This window comes from Glycine soja, chromosome 1, assembly GCF_004193775.1.
Source record: "Glycine soja cultivar W05 chromosome 1, ASM419377v2, whole genome shotgun sequence".
NCBI lineage: Eukaryota > Viridiplantae > Streptophyta > Magnoliopsida > Fabales > Fabaceae > Glycine > Glycine soja.
Window position 1 is genome coordinate 1,234,775 of NC_041002.1, and position 12,341 is coordinate 1,247,115.

At 32.4% G+C, this 12,341-nt stretch overlaps 2 protein-coding genes across 4 annotated transcripts; one reads left to right on the forward strand and one right to left on the reverse strand.

The window, feature by feature from the left end:
- Nucleotides 1-2,809: 2,809 nt before the first annotated feature.
- LOC114408247 (protein AE7-like) lies at nucleotides 2,810-7,621 on the reverse strand. Of its 3 annotated transcripts, none has more exons than XM_028371309.1 (7): nucleotides 7,492-7,621; nucleotides 5,783-5,857; nucleotides 4,692-4,836; nucleotides 4,471-4,576; nucleotides 4,290-4,389; nucleotides 3,722-3,767; nucleotides 2,810-3,462 (listed from the first exon to the last, which is right to left on the reverse strand). In XM_028371309.1, exons 3-7 carry the CDS (start codon nucleotides 4,816-4,818, stop codon nucleotides 3,362-3,364), a joined length of 480 nt encoding a protein of 159 aa, XP_028227110.1. In that variant the 5' UTR covers nucleotides 4,819-4,836; nucleotides 5,783-5,857; nucleotides 7,492-7,621; the 3' UTR covers nucleotides 2,810-3,361. The 3 variants fall into 3 exon arrangements, with proteins under 3 accessions (XP_028227110.1, XP_028227108.1, XP_028227109.1); XM_028371307.1 differs by having other exon boundaries at nucleotides 4,692-4,924; XM_028371308.1 differs by lacking the exon at nucleotides 5,783-5,857 and having other exon boundaries at nucleotides 4,692-4,924.
- Nucleotides 7,622-8,171: 550 nt separating this feature from the next.
- Nucleotides 8,172-12,335, forward strand: LOC114408272 (UV-B-induced protein At3g17800, chloroplastic-like). The gene is made up of 4 exons (XM_028371316.1): nucleotides 8,172-8,314; nucleotides 8,629-8,801; nucleotides 10,123-10,397; nucleotides 11,230-12,335. The coding sequence occupies exons 2-4, from the start codon at nucleotides 8,664-8,666 to the stop codon at nucleotides 12,035-12,037; spliced, it is 1,221 nt and encodes a 406-aa protein (XP_028227117.1). The 5' UTR covers nucleotides 8,172-8,314; nucleotides 8,629-8,663; the 3' UTR covers nucleotides 12,038-12,335.
- Nucleotides 12,336-12,341: the final 6 nt, after the last annotated feature.

Sequence of the window (12,341 nt, forward strand, 5' to 3'; positions counted from 1 at the left end):
ATTATTTTAAAAAATGCTTCAATACGTCAGTCTCAATTGAACCAAATAATCACATTGAAACATTTTAAAAAAAAAATGATTAAATTGGACCTATATTAAAAGAGGGATCAAATTGAATAAAGTAAATAAATAGAGAAATCAAATTTGTAATTTATCCACTAAATATTAATTTCTACCATTTAGATAAATGTAAACTAATTACTTAAGGAAAAATTAGTTTAGTCAGAAGATAGTAAGCAAAGAAAAAATACAGTAAATTATAATAGACTATAATTTATTTCAAGTAATTCAAATTTTAAGATAATTTAAGGAAAAATATTCATCGTATGATTTAAGTCTAAATTTTTCTTTATATTCCATGAAAAATATCCATCCCGTTTACAATAAAGAAAATAACACATTAAATCAAATAGTTAAGTTGAAAAACAAAATGCAAGAAAACCATAAATTTATATTTGATATATTATTTTGTTTTCTAGACTAAAAAATTATACCGAATTGTAACTTCGCGTGAACAGTTAACTGGGTATCAGGATACAGATTATAAAGCATATGCCACTAAATTAGCTTTTATTTTTTTACAGATATGCCATAAATTATCTAATAGTCACTCTTGTTTATTTTATATTTGGGATAGTAAGTGAGAAGATATTGCTGCAATTACTTTAATATATATATATATATATATATATATATATATATATATATATATATATATATATATATATTAAGTTTTTAACCAATCTGTGCACAGTTAGCCTCATATCTAATATTTAATTTTTATAAAAGATGCAAGATATTCATATCGTATATTTAAAGTAAATAATAAATAAATTCAAATTGTTAAAAATAAAAAAATCAGCCACGGGCTTCTATTTTATGTTGAAATTTACATAGTTGTATCAGACATGAAAACTCTTAATGCAATATGTAGCACCTTGAATTTCGGCCCTATATAAATATTAATAAAAATGTAAATAATAATAATCTAAAAATACATAAATATTTTTAAATAAAACATTTCATAGTTGAAATATTAAAAATGATTTATGCTTTATTTTTTTATTCATTTTACATATAGAAATTGGCATATTATTTAGAGACTTTGGTCCAAATACTACAGTAGGAAAGATCAATAGCATTTAGCAATCTGATATAGCTTATGAAAAGACAACTTAAGGGAAAAAAAAACTATTAATCTGTTTATGAAGTCAATTGGATATATATTTTTACAACCCCAAACTATCCATGCCCTACAATGGATCAAATCACCCGGGACATAAAATATGAAAAGATAAGACATTGTATAAAATTCCTTTTCAATACCATAATTCACAAATTTTACGTAGAGAAAAAAGTAAGCATTGTAATCTTTATCAATTCCACCCCAATTATTCGTAGCCTTTGCTCCGAGATTTTCAACATTTTTTGTTGTTTTTTCTACTCTATAAGCCTTTGCAAAACTCTTCCCTTGTTTTCTTGCTACTACCTCCATCAACTTTCAATCTATCTTGTAGAATTTTCTTTAGTGTAGAATAAAGCATTAAGATAGGAATTAGGTTAAAGTCAAAATGATGCTCCTATATATTTAAAAATTAGTTTTAAAACTGCACTCTATGGATAAAATCATCTCAAAATTATTAATTATAAATGCTGATAATATCATATATGATACACAAGGGAAGAACGATGAATAAGTTTAGTCCCAGTGTATAAGCAAAATAAATAGTTTGCTCTAGAATTTGCATTGTAGGATGCGTAAATTGTCATTTTTCTTTGCTGTTATTTTCATAGCACAAATGAATAAGCCTAGAGTTCAATTTTCATCAATAAACAGTGAAACCCCTTCCCTTTCTCGAGTGTAAACTCAAATTCCCCTTCTCAATTCTTAAAGAAATCAAAGTGGAAAACCTAAATATAATAATAATAATAATAATACTTCAAAGGATGAGTAAAATAATTGATGAACCCCGACAGCTAAATCAACAACAATGAAAGAAAAAATTGAACTTTGATTTATCAAAACTTACCGTTCCAACTTTCGATCAAACATCAAAAATCACAAACTTGTTAACATCTAAACCATCAATGAGTACAAAGTCAGTATCTGTCCGTTGAACGCCTCCTTGCAGTAAAATATTGTACGATCCAATGTCAAAATATGTCTACCATCATGTTCCTCTATCCAGATTAAAATAATAACAATTAATAAAGCATGTGACAAAGAAGAGAATAGAAGATTAGAACAGGAAATAAAAATAGGGAATGAGAGTGAAAGGAAAAAGATAAAATGAAAAAAAACAAACAGAAGATAAATTTTGAATTTCGACCTCTGCTTTATTCTCTCAATCTTTTGCTATCTCTTCCCTTGCCATGTATTGATGCAATTTCTTCCCTTTTTCCAGAAGAAGTATCTAGTTTTCAAATTCAAATACATGCCCAATAAAATGATACGGTAGTTGCTATGTATTAATGTAATCTCTTACCCTTTTGGATAAGTATCTGGTGGGTGATGTTATTAAAAAATATATTCTGAAATTGAGACTTTGAGAATGACAAGTTAAATAACATTCAATGAGCACCTTTCTTGAAGGTGAAAAAGTAGTTATACCAGACTTCCTTCTTTTTATATATTGATATATTAGAATATCCTAAATTGTCTTCTAAAATTATTATTTTTCTTTTCACGTTATCTTAAGTACTACAATAGTGATTTCTGATATTTACAAGCATGGTTATTGTCAGTTTTAGATTTGGGGATGTAAAATAGTGAGTTAAGCATTCAAGTATTGCCATCGCTAAAAAAAAATTGGTCAGCCAAAGTAAAATATTATTTGATAAAATTGGGCATCAGAAATACACATTCGAAAAGGTTACAGAATAAAAAAGACTCCATATCATCTGTTGACTATCTCATGGGTCCCCAATCCCTGTTACAGAACTGCTGGCAGATTCAACAAAATCTGCATAACCACATGACAGATGCAGTTCCAGAGACATAACTTCACCCATGAAAAAAGCCAGACAACAAGTGTTGCCATCGCTAATGAAATGTTCATCTTTTACAACTTCTCAACCAAACATGGTATAAATTGTTCAATCTATGAAGCATGAGCTGAGAATTTCAAAACATGGAAAGAATTTCCTTTTTCTTTTCTGGAGCTAATGATCAAATAACCTCGGAACCTTCTCAACTATCACATTTCCAACTATGTATTCCTATTCAACGAATTGCATGACCAATATGCCAGCAACCAAAAATATCATAAACACAGATAAAGCTGACCAACTTCTACGACAGGCATAAAAGCACCTACAGAGTTCATTGCATTTGGAGAATTGGAGGAGGAAAAAAGTTCCTTCAATCATAAGATGGAGCAAGGCAATCATCAACCATATTCAGAAGGTTTGGGTTTTCCAGTGCAGCTGCCACCCGTTCTTTATCATTTAATTGTTTGTTAACTGCATATATATTTGTGACAAAAAAAATTAAAATGCATTAGTGTGAGTGTCATGATCAATGATTTATAAAAAAAAGGATTCTAAAAGTTAACAGAGTGTTGTAATAGGTCTGGCAACAGCATGCATCACTCTCCAAGAAAGAAACGGCATGGCCAATCATTTAAGTAGAAAGACATCTCTGGAGTTTAGATAATATTTGAAGTAGTGCAGTAACTAACACACCCACAGGAAGAAAGAGAAAGAAGTAAGGAATTAAAACCTGCAGCTTCAGTTGCATGAGATCCAGGTGCCACTCTGATATCCACCTAACCAGAATTGGAAAACATAAATAATGTAGTATTCACAGATCAGTAGAATATTTGGTTTAATATGTAAGTATAAATTATGCATATAACAACCATAGTTTGATAATGCATACTATCATATAACTAGGTAGCAATACAAAAAATAATACAGAGAAGGAAAAAAAAGTGTGGGTTATAAGATGTCAAACAGTATTGCAGGTGGAAGATATCATGAAAGGAACAGGTATACCAACCAATGGCAGGAGCCAGCATGTTCTCCTCTATATATCTTGGGAAGTTAAATTACTTTTAAAAACTAGTAAAGGATTTTTGTATTTTTTTATATAAATAAATAGTTTCTTCTTTGAAAAAAAAAAACTTTCTAATTAGTAAGTTTTTATGATATGCCCATGCACACACAACAGAAAGTCCCTTCTATTAATCATATAACAAATAACTCATCAATACATTTTTGGTTCTCCAACTCCAAGTATCAATCAATTTTTCAGAGCAAGTTACTAGACTTAGAAAAATGGAGAATACCTTGTATCGTGAAGGCAAGCTTCTCATGAGCTTGACACGTAAGCATAGACCTATAACCGTTGCCATACTGCAATGTTCCACTGTTGGAGTAAATGTAACCCTGAAGAAACAAGGAAATTAAACATTCCATAATCCAAAAAGAAACCCAACAAATGAAAAAAAAAATAATAATCACAAATACCTCACATAATTACGCTGATCATCAACTTCAACTGCTTCCTCAGTAATCACCTTAAGCTCTTCCAAGGAATATGGATGCTCAGGGTCCTTTATATCTCTTATATGATTTGTGAATGTTAAGAAAATATTAAAGTTACAATTATCAACTCTTTTTAATTTTCCGAGTAATTACTGAAAGAAAAAACAAAAGAAATGAAATTTAAATTTTTTAAAAAAGGATATCAAAAACCTCTTGTTGGTGGATTGGTTCGACAGCATACTCATCATGGGGAGCAGATGGAGCAGATGGAGCTCGACGCTCTTTCTTTTCATATATGATAGGGTTCGCATTGATTAACTCAGTTACCATTTTGGCCAAGAGTTGCAACTTGCTCAGTAGGGAAACAAAGAGTATTGAACCGGAATTTATCAGTTTTTTATTATTAAAAAACCAACCCAAATATGATAGCTGGAGCCTGGAAGGAAGGAACCTCAAAGTTATATATGAGACTTTTCTATGTTGCATTCATAAAAATAAATTATAAAACTAATCATGAGAATTAAAAATAATATGATTACATGTACATTTCATCACAGTTTGGTCTGGTATAGAAAACCAAACTGAACCAAACCACTGCTCTAATTTGCCATTTCCATTATTGCAAGCATTCTTTCAGTAAAGCAAGCACAAAGTGAATAAATCATGAAAAAAAGTCTGTTTTTAACTCTTTAAGTTTCTTGGTGCAAAGCTTTTCTAGTGCAGTTCAACCTCTGATGTGAGGAAGTTGTGGTGGGGCATGGTTCAGTTCAGGATGGAAAACCGAACTGATAATGTGATTCAGTTTTCATAACCAAACTATTTTTAATGGTTCATAAACCGGTTAGGATTTCAATGAATCGGTTCAGAACCAGCTTGGTCAAGAAAGCAGTTCTAGAACCGGTTCCGAATCAGTTCGGTTCCAAACTAGTTATAAATAAAACAGTTCAGAACTTACATGGAATCAGTTTCTAAAACTCCCAAAGGGACCAAACTGTTTGACCAAAGCTTTTTTGACTGAGAACCATCATGATGTGATGCATGATGCAGACAATCTAGGAAGATTATCGATTAGGTTTCCCAACTTTCCATACAAATTACAAAATACCAATACACTGTTGATTTATTAAAAGATACATCTTCTATTCTGAGCAGATTCAAAATCAGTACCGTAACAGTGAAGTAAAATTGTCAACCTTCATGTAACAAAGCAGTGGATCCAAATAAAAAAAACATCAAATTCACACATTTGAGTCTTAGGTAAAACTTAAAAGATATTAAAATCAAGAAAAAATACCTTAACTGAAAAATGAAAAATACTGCCAAGGGGTTGATACAGATAAAAACAATCACTGAAAGGATAACCAGTTACCTGCATCAAAAACAAGGCAAAAAAAAAGATTAGCACAAAAGTACAATAACATAGCAAAGTCAGGCCCAAGATTCACTTGGTAACTGTTAGTTACTTAGCTCGGAGCATTATAGTTAAACAGCAATTCACTTTTAACAGAATAGTATCAGTCTCCAACAGAACCCAGTTCAACTACCATGCGACCCAATTTCAATTATGAAACAAAACCAAAGGAGTAACCAGTATATGCTATTCTCTGTGGGGAAAAAAGGACAACAAATACCCAATAATTATCTACTCAAGTTGAAATAGTTTACCTAACAATCATGTAGAAAGAAAAATCACATAAAAACAGAAAGAGGTAAACGACCAAAGCTTGAGTTGCAGGCTGACTGTATAGTATTTATTGTGCAAGTGTAAGAAAGAAAAATAACTTGCTGGTGTTGGTGAAGTGTTTAATCTGTTACAGGGATCAACAGGATTTAGTTTTCTACACCTATTTGGCTTCTTCAAAAGACAACACGGAGCAACTACGAAGGTTATATGGTTAGGCTTACCCTTACCTTTATAGCCTTAGCCTATTTGTCACTTACTAGGTGAACTTAAATTTACATTGATCCACAAGTGGAGAAATAAAAAATAATAAAAAGCTACTAGTAAATGGATTGTACTTCCTAGACATAAACTTATAACATAGCCTAAACAGGGATACAGTTTCTTCCTCAAATATCATGCACCACGAGCTATGCACTTGCCCTTCTCATGTCCAACCTAAGAAGGGATAACACTAGAGCTGGGTATGTGGGTGAGTCCGGGTTTGAACCCGCACCCGCATAACCCACAAACCGTATAGCTCGTCCGTTAAGGCCGCAAAATAAATAGGCTTTCATTAAGGCAGCCCGTAACCACACCGCATAACCTGCAGCCTAACGGGCTGGCCTGTGGTTCACATACAAAAACACAATTTTTTTTAAAAAAAATCACATTTAAGCCAAACTTCTAAGATGTGCGTATGAATATAATGAACATACTGGGCCTTGGCAAGTATGAATTGGTTTGACAAGTATTCAAACGTTGAATTGGGGAAAGGGCCTCAGTGATTGTAGCTTAGCAACAAATTTAAACACTCGTCGTAATCAGGAATTAACACCAAACACAAACAGTGTGCTTTAATTTTTCAATGGGGGGAAGTTGTTAGCAGCTAATATATATAAAAGAAACTTTAACTATCATCAATTCTGACCCACAGGCAAAAAACCTAACAGTAGAATCAGGGAAAGGTCTTCTTGTTTTATACTTTTACTAATTGTCATCATAAAATTATTTTTTTTCTTCAGATTAACACATTAAAAATAAAACGTGAACTGCCCGCAGAAACTGCGGTCAAAACGGACCGGGCTATAATGCCCAGCTCTAGATAAACATGTTACACAGCACAAAGTGTCACATAAACACAGCCACCAAACCACCACGCCGTGAATTTTTCATCCTCGAGCAACTTTAACAACGTGCACGTAAAAGAATATCAAAATCATGAAAACCCAACTTATATAAAATTGAAAAATCACAACGGTAACAAAGCAATTGAACGTCTGAACGGTCGTAAGAGTGTGAAAAAACAAAGCAGCTGGTATTAGAGTTGATCAAGCTCTTACCTTTTCTAATCAAATACAAGAATTTGGGGGTTTCCAAGAATCTTGCAACGCAGAGGAGAAGAAGGAAAAAATTGAGATAGCCCTTTTTAGCGGCCACGGAAAATTTGACCGAACTACCCTCCTAGAAGAGACGGATACGGAAACACTTTATTAAAGAGTTAGTCTAAATTGACCAAAATGACAATATTGAGATGAATTTTTTTAAAAAAAAATAGAATTTCAATGGAATTTTTTAAAATATGAAAATTCAATTCAACATTTTATAAAATTTAAGAACTAAATTAAACATTAATTTTTTAAGAATTGATGATTGAAATCTTTAATAAATTTAATTTTTGTTTCCTGAATAGGTTAGAGATTTGAATTTGATAGTTATATTATATTTTAATTTTAAATATTTTTAATAATAAAATATGATAATGTTATTAAATTAAAATTTAAAGAATAAGAGAATTAATAAATTTTTAGTCTAAACCTTTGCACATCAAATATTAGTACACACCCATTAGAATAACTATTAGAGTTTTTCTTTTTTTAAATACAGTATTTGTTTTTAAGACTCTCCTAAAATACTTAAAATTGATATTTCCATTTCACAAAATCTTACCTTCCACTTTTGAAAAGTTGTATAATTAAGAAAATAATATTAATATCCGGTTATAAAAGAAAAGAAAATTGTTTTTCAGTATTTGTGGTAGCCGTGTTCTTCTCTCCATCCCAAAATTTCGGCGGTGTTGGTGTGGCATCTTCTCCAAGAATCCCAAACTCCTCCTGACACAAGAATTTTGACACCTCACTGAGTTTCTCAATTTCAATTGAGCAGGTAACAATTCCCGAAACTCTCAAATCAATTTTCATCTCCAGCTTATACGGCTTTTGCATGCTCAATTTCCTGCAACAATTTCGGAACTCAATAATTCCCCGTATATAGGAATTTACTGTCTTTTTTCTGTTTTTATGCTCGAAATTTCTCAAGAAAGAGCTTTGAAACTGAGCAGATTTTTCTTCCTTTCCCTCAAGAATCGCATGTATTTTATATTTATATTTATTCAATCATTGTTATCGGAAGCAAACTGTTTTAACGACCCGCTAACTTTCTGAAACCCTTGGCCTTCGCTTCTTCTCCGCTATATATAGCCTTAATCGCAGGAGCGCGACAATTCTGAATAAATATGCTGGTTTCGGGTGCTATTAGCGACGTTTTGGTGGTGCTTCCACCTTCGGCATCTCTCAGACTTCCGGAATTTCGCCATTTGCATGCTTTCACAGTTTCTGACGCCAAGGGTTTTCTGTCTGGGGGATTTCTTAAAGTAAGCTTTCTATCATTTCGTTTTTACTTCTCGTTATTAACATCTTTCCATTATTGATACTGTGTTGGACAATTGCGATTAATTTAATTCGGAAAATTGGCAGCGAAATTTGTTTTTATCTCAAAGTGAACAGTATTGTTGATTGTGGATAGCGAAAAAATGGCAGAAAGCGACTAATCCACCATATCATATAACGGATAGTGTCGCATAGCTATTGAAATATATGATATATCAATTGTATGTTGATATCAAAGATATATAGGAATGCCATGGACGAACTCAAAATGAAAAAGAAGAGATAGCTTGCGAAGAAAATTATTGGAATAGGAAGAATATCTTATTATAGAAAAATGGATCAGAATTGTTAATACAAAGTATCTTTCATTACTTATATATACTCTATAACTACCATAACAGAAAACTAACTGCCTCTAACTAATTATAACAGACTTAGTTAGTTAGGTAACTAACAACTAACAGACTTAGTTAGTTAGGTAACTAACAACTAACTCGAGTTACTAGGATGGCTAATAGTTGATAAGAAACTAGCTGTATGAAAATAAATATAAATGCAAAAAACTTGGCGTAATATTAGCTCAAAAGTTCAATTGACCGGAGACTTGCTAGAGATGACAAGAAGATGCAGGATGCATGCTGCAACCATACACGTGTAGCGGATGGAGACGTAATTGTGGACCTGAGGAATTCTGCAATGCAATAGCACTGTAGCTATTTCGATGCATGTTCTTTATACTTCATAGGAATAGATAGGATCAGAGTGAAAAATTACACATTTGAAAATTGATTCAGTGCTATAGCAGCTCTCTGTTGTGATAGTTGTGGATTTGAATATGCTTCACACTTTTTTCCCTCCCTTGGTTACTTATTACTTTTTTTTTTTGGAATGGTTCTTACTCTACTCTATGTAGTTCATGTTTGCAAGTTGTGAAGGCATTAGCTCAAGCTTCATCATTAACATGTTAATTACATTGACCCAGCTACAAGTTCTTTTTTTCCTTTTGGCTTCTAGCTTGATTGGTCTTTAACTCAAGAAGAAAAAAATTGCTTTAATATGCACCTTGTAGATCCTTTTTTCCAGTATATAACTTTACACTTGTTATCAATAAGCAGGCCATTTTGATTCCTGCATACAATTTGTATTTTATTCTTTAGTCTTGACTCATCTTTTTATTCTAATTTTTTTCTTCACTAACTTGGATACTTCTGTTCTTTTAGAAGTTCTCATAGATACATTAATTAACTTATCGTCTACCATTGAATTATCACTCAACTCACCTCTAAAATGTTATACTTTTTGCAGAGCTGTCCTTCATCTTACAATCCCAAGCACTACAATGAACTCTACAATTTCCGAGCTAGAGGCTTAGTTGCAAGAGCATCTGCTGATCCAAGGGATAATTTGGTGCCATTTGCTCCCCTCCAATTTGAGTCACCAGTTGGTCAGCTTTTGGAACAAATCTCAAATACCCATCCGCATCTACTACCAGCAGCCATTGATCAACAACTAGAGAATCTTCAGACTGCTAGAGATGCTCAGAATGAATCTTCTGATTCATCTCTTGATTCCCTTTACAAGTAAGTCGAACAAGTTTTTTTTTCTTTTTCTTCTTTACTTTGATTTAACTAGAAGTACCCATGTGGTAAGGAAAAATTGAGAAAATTGAAATACTTTTTAGGACTACTATAGCAAATTTAGGTTCATAGAGATGTAATTAACTGCAAATACAATCTCTTGGAAGATTTGGTTAAGTACTTCAATTTTTCAATTGCTCTAACTGGATATTGCACTATCCTATATGTAGCACCTTTCCTGCATCAAATGTGTTTACGAGAATTAATGTATGAGAATTTTCCTGCATAGTTTTAACTTCCCTCTAATGTTTTTCTTTTTCTGTCTTGAATTTCTTCAATTTCTTACTAAAAATGCAGAAATTATTAATAAGTTAAAGACTTAGTGAAATAAAATATAAGGCTGTGTTTTTAGATAAGCTACACTGAAAGTCTATTTATTATGACTGGGAAAAACCCTTAAAATATCAATGGCACTAATGAGTAACATACAAGAATATTGAAACAAAACTTGGATATATTTTTAGTGAGTTCATATTTTCCATTTGATATGATGCATGAGCCATCAAGAGATTACAATATCCTCTGGATACATTTAGTTTCTTCTAGAATGAAAATCTAGTAGAAATTTGTGTCAAAGTTTAACATAAACAAATGCATGACTTACTTGTAAATTAATTGGAGATTTTATGTTCTTCATTCTTATGGTCCCAATGTCAAACTCTGGAAGATTAAAACAATTTACATCAAGAATATAATTGCATCAATTGGTTGCTTATTTAGTTACTGATTGTATTTTTCCTAAGTGATTAATTTTGTTAAATCTGAATTTGGTTAGGAGGATAGCGGAAGTCAAAGAGAAAGAAAAGCGAACAACATTGGAAGAGATATTGTACTGCTCAATTGTACATAAATTTTTAGAGAACAATATTTCAATGATCCCAAAAATATCAGCAACATCAGATCCCACTGGTCGAGTGGATTTATGGCCAAATCAAGAGCTGAAACTAGAAGGGGTTCATTCTCCAGAGGCATTTGAGATGATTCAGAGTCACTTATCTCTGGTACTGGGAGATCGCCTTGTGGGCCCTCTCCAGACAGTTGTTCAAATTAGTAAAATTAAACTGGGAAAGTTGTATGCTGCTTCTATAATGTATGGATACTTCCTCAAACGAATTGATGAACGGTTTCAACTTGAAAGGTCAATGGGAACCCTCCCCAAGGATTTTGGAAAAGCTAAAAGTTTTGATGAACCATCACCAGGCATCAAGCTTTGGGATCCTGATTCCTTAATCATAGTACACGATTATGACAATGACAGTGATCACATGGATACTGATGAAGGCAGATCTTTCAGACTAAGAGCTTATGTGATGCAGTTGGACGCAGAGACACTTCAGAGACTTGCTACTGTACGATCGAAGGAAGCTATATCATTGATTGAAAAGCAAACTCAGGCCCTGTTTGGAAGGCCAGATATTCGTGTCTCCGAGGATGGTTCAATTGAAACATCCAATGATGAATTGCTTTCACTCACTTTCTCGGGCTTGACTATGCTAGTTTTGGAGGCACTTGCTTTTGGATCATTCCTATGGGACAAAGAAAATTATGTTGAATCCAAGTACCCTTTTCTTGATATAGACTAGATGATTGTACACCGAGACTATTTCCTTTTACTGCACCTTTCAGAATGTAAATGTAATGCATGGAACTTGGTAACGTAGTAATCTGTTAGGCGGCGTTTTAGTCGTCGAAGAATTGCTTGCTATCCTAATCTGGAGTGTTTTCAAACTATTATAGAACCTTAGACAAATCATGTGCGTGGAGGTATATAGGAAAATAAAAATGTACATATTTAGCATGTTCATAATAATCCATGCAAGCCTTGACTTTGTAAATGATATAGAATCTGCACCAAATGAAAATTTCATTTCTGGTTTTTAATTGTTG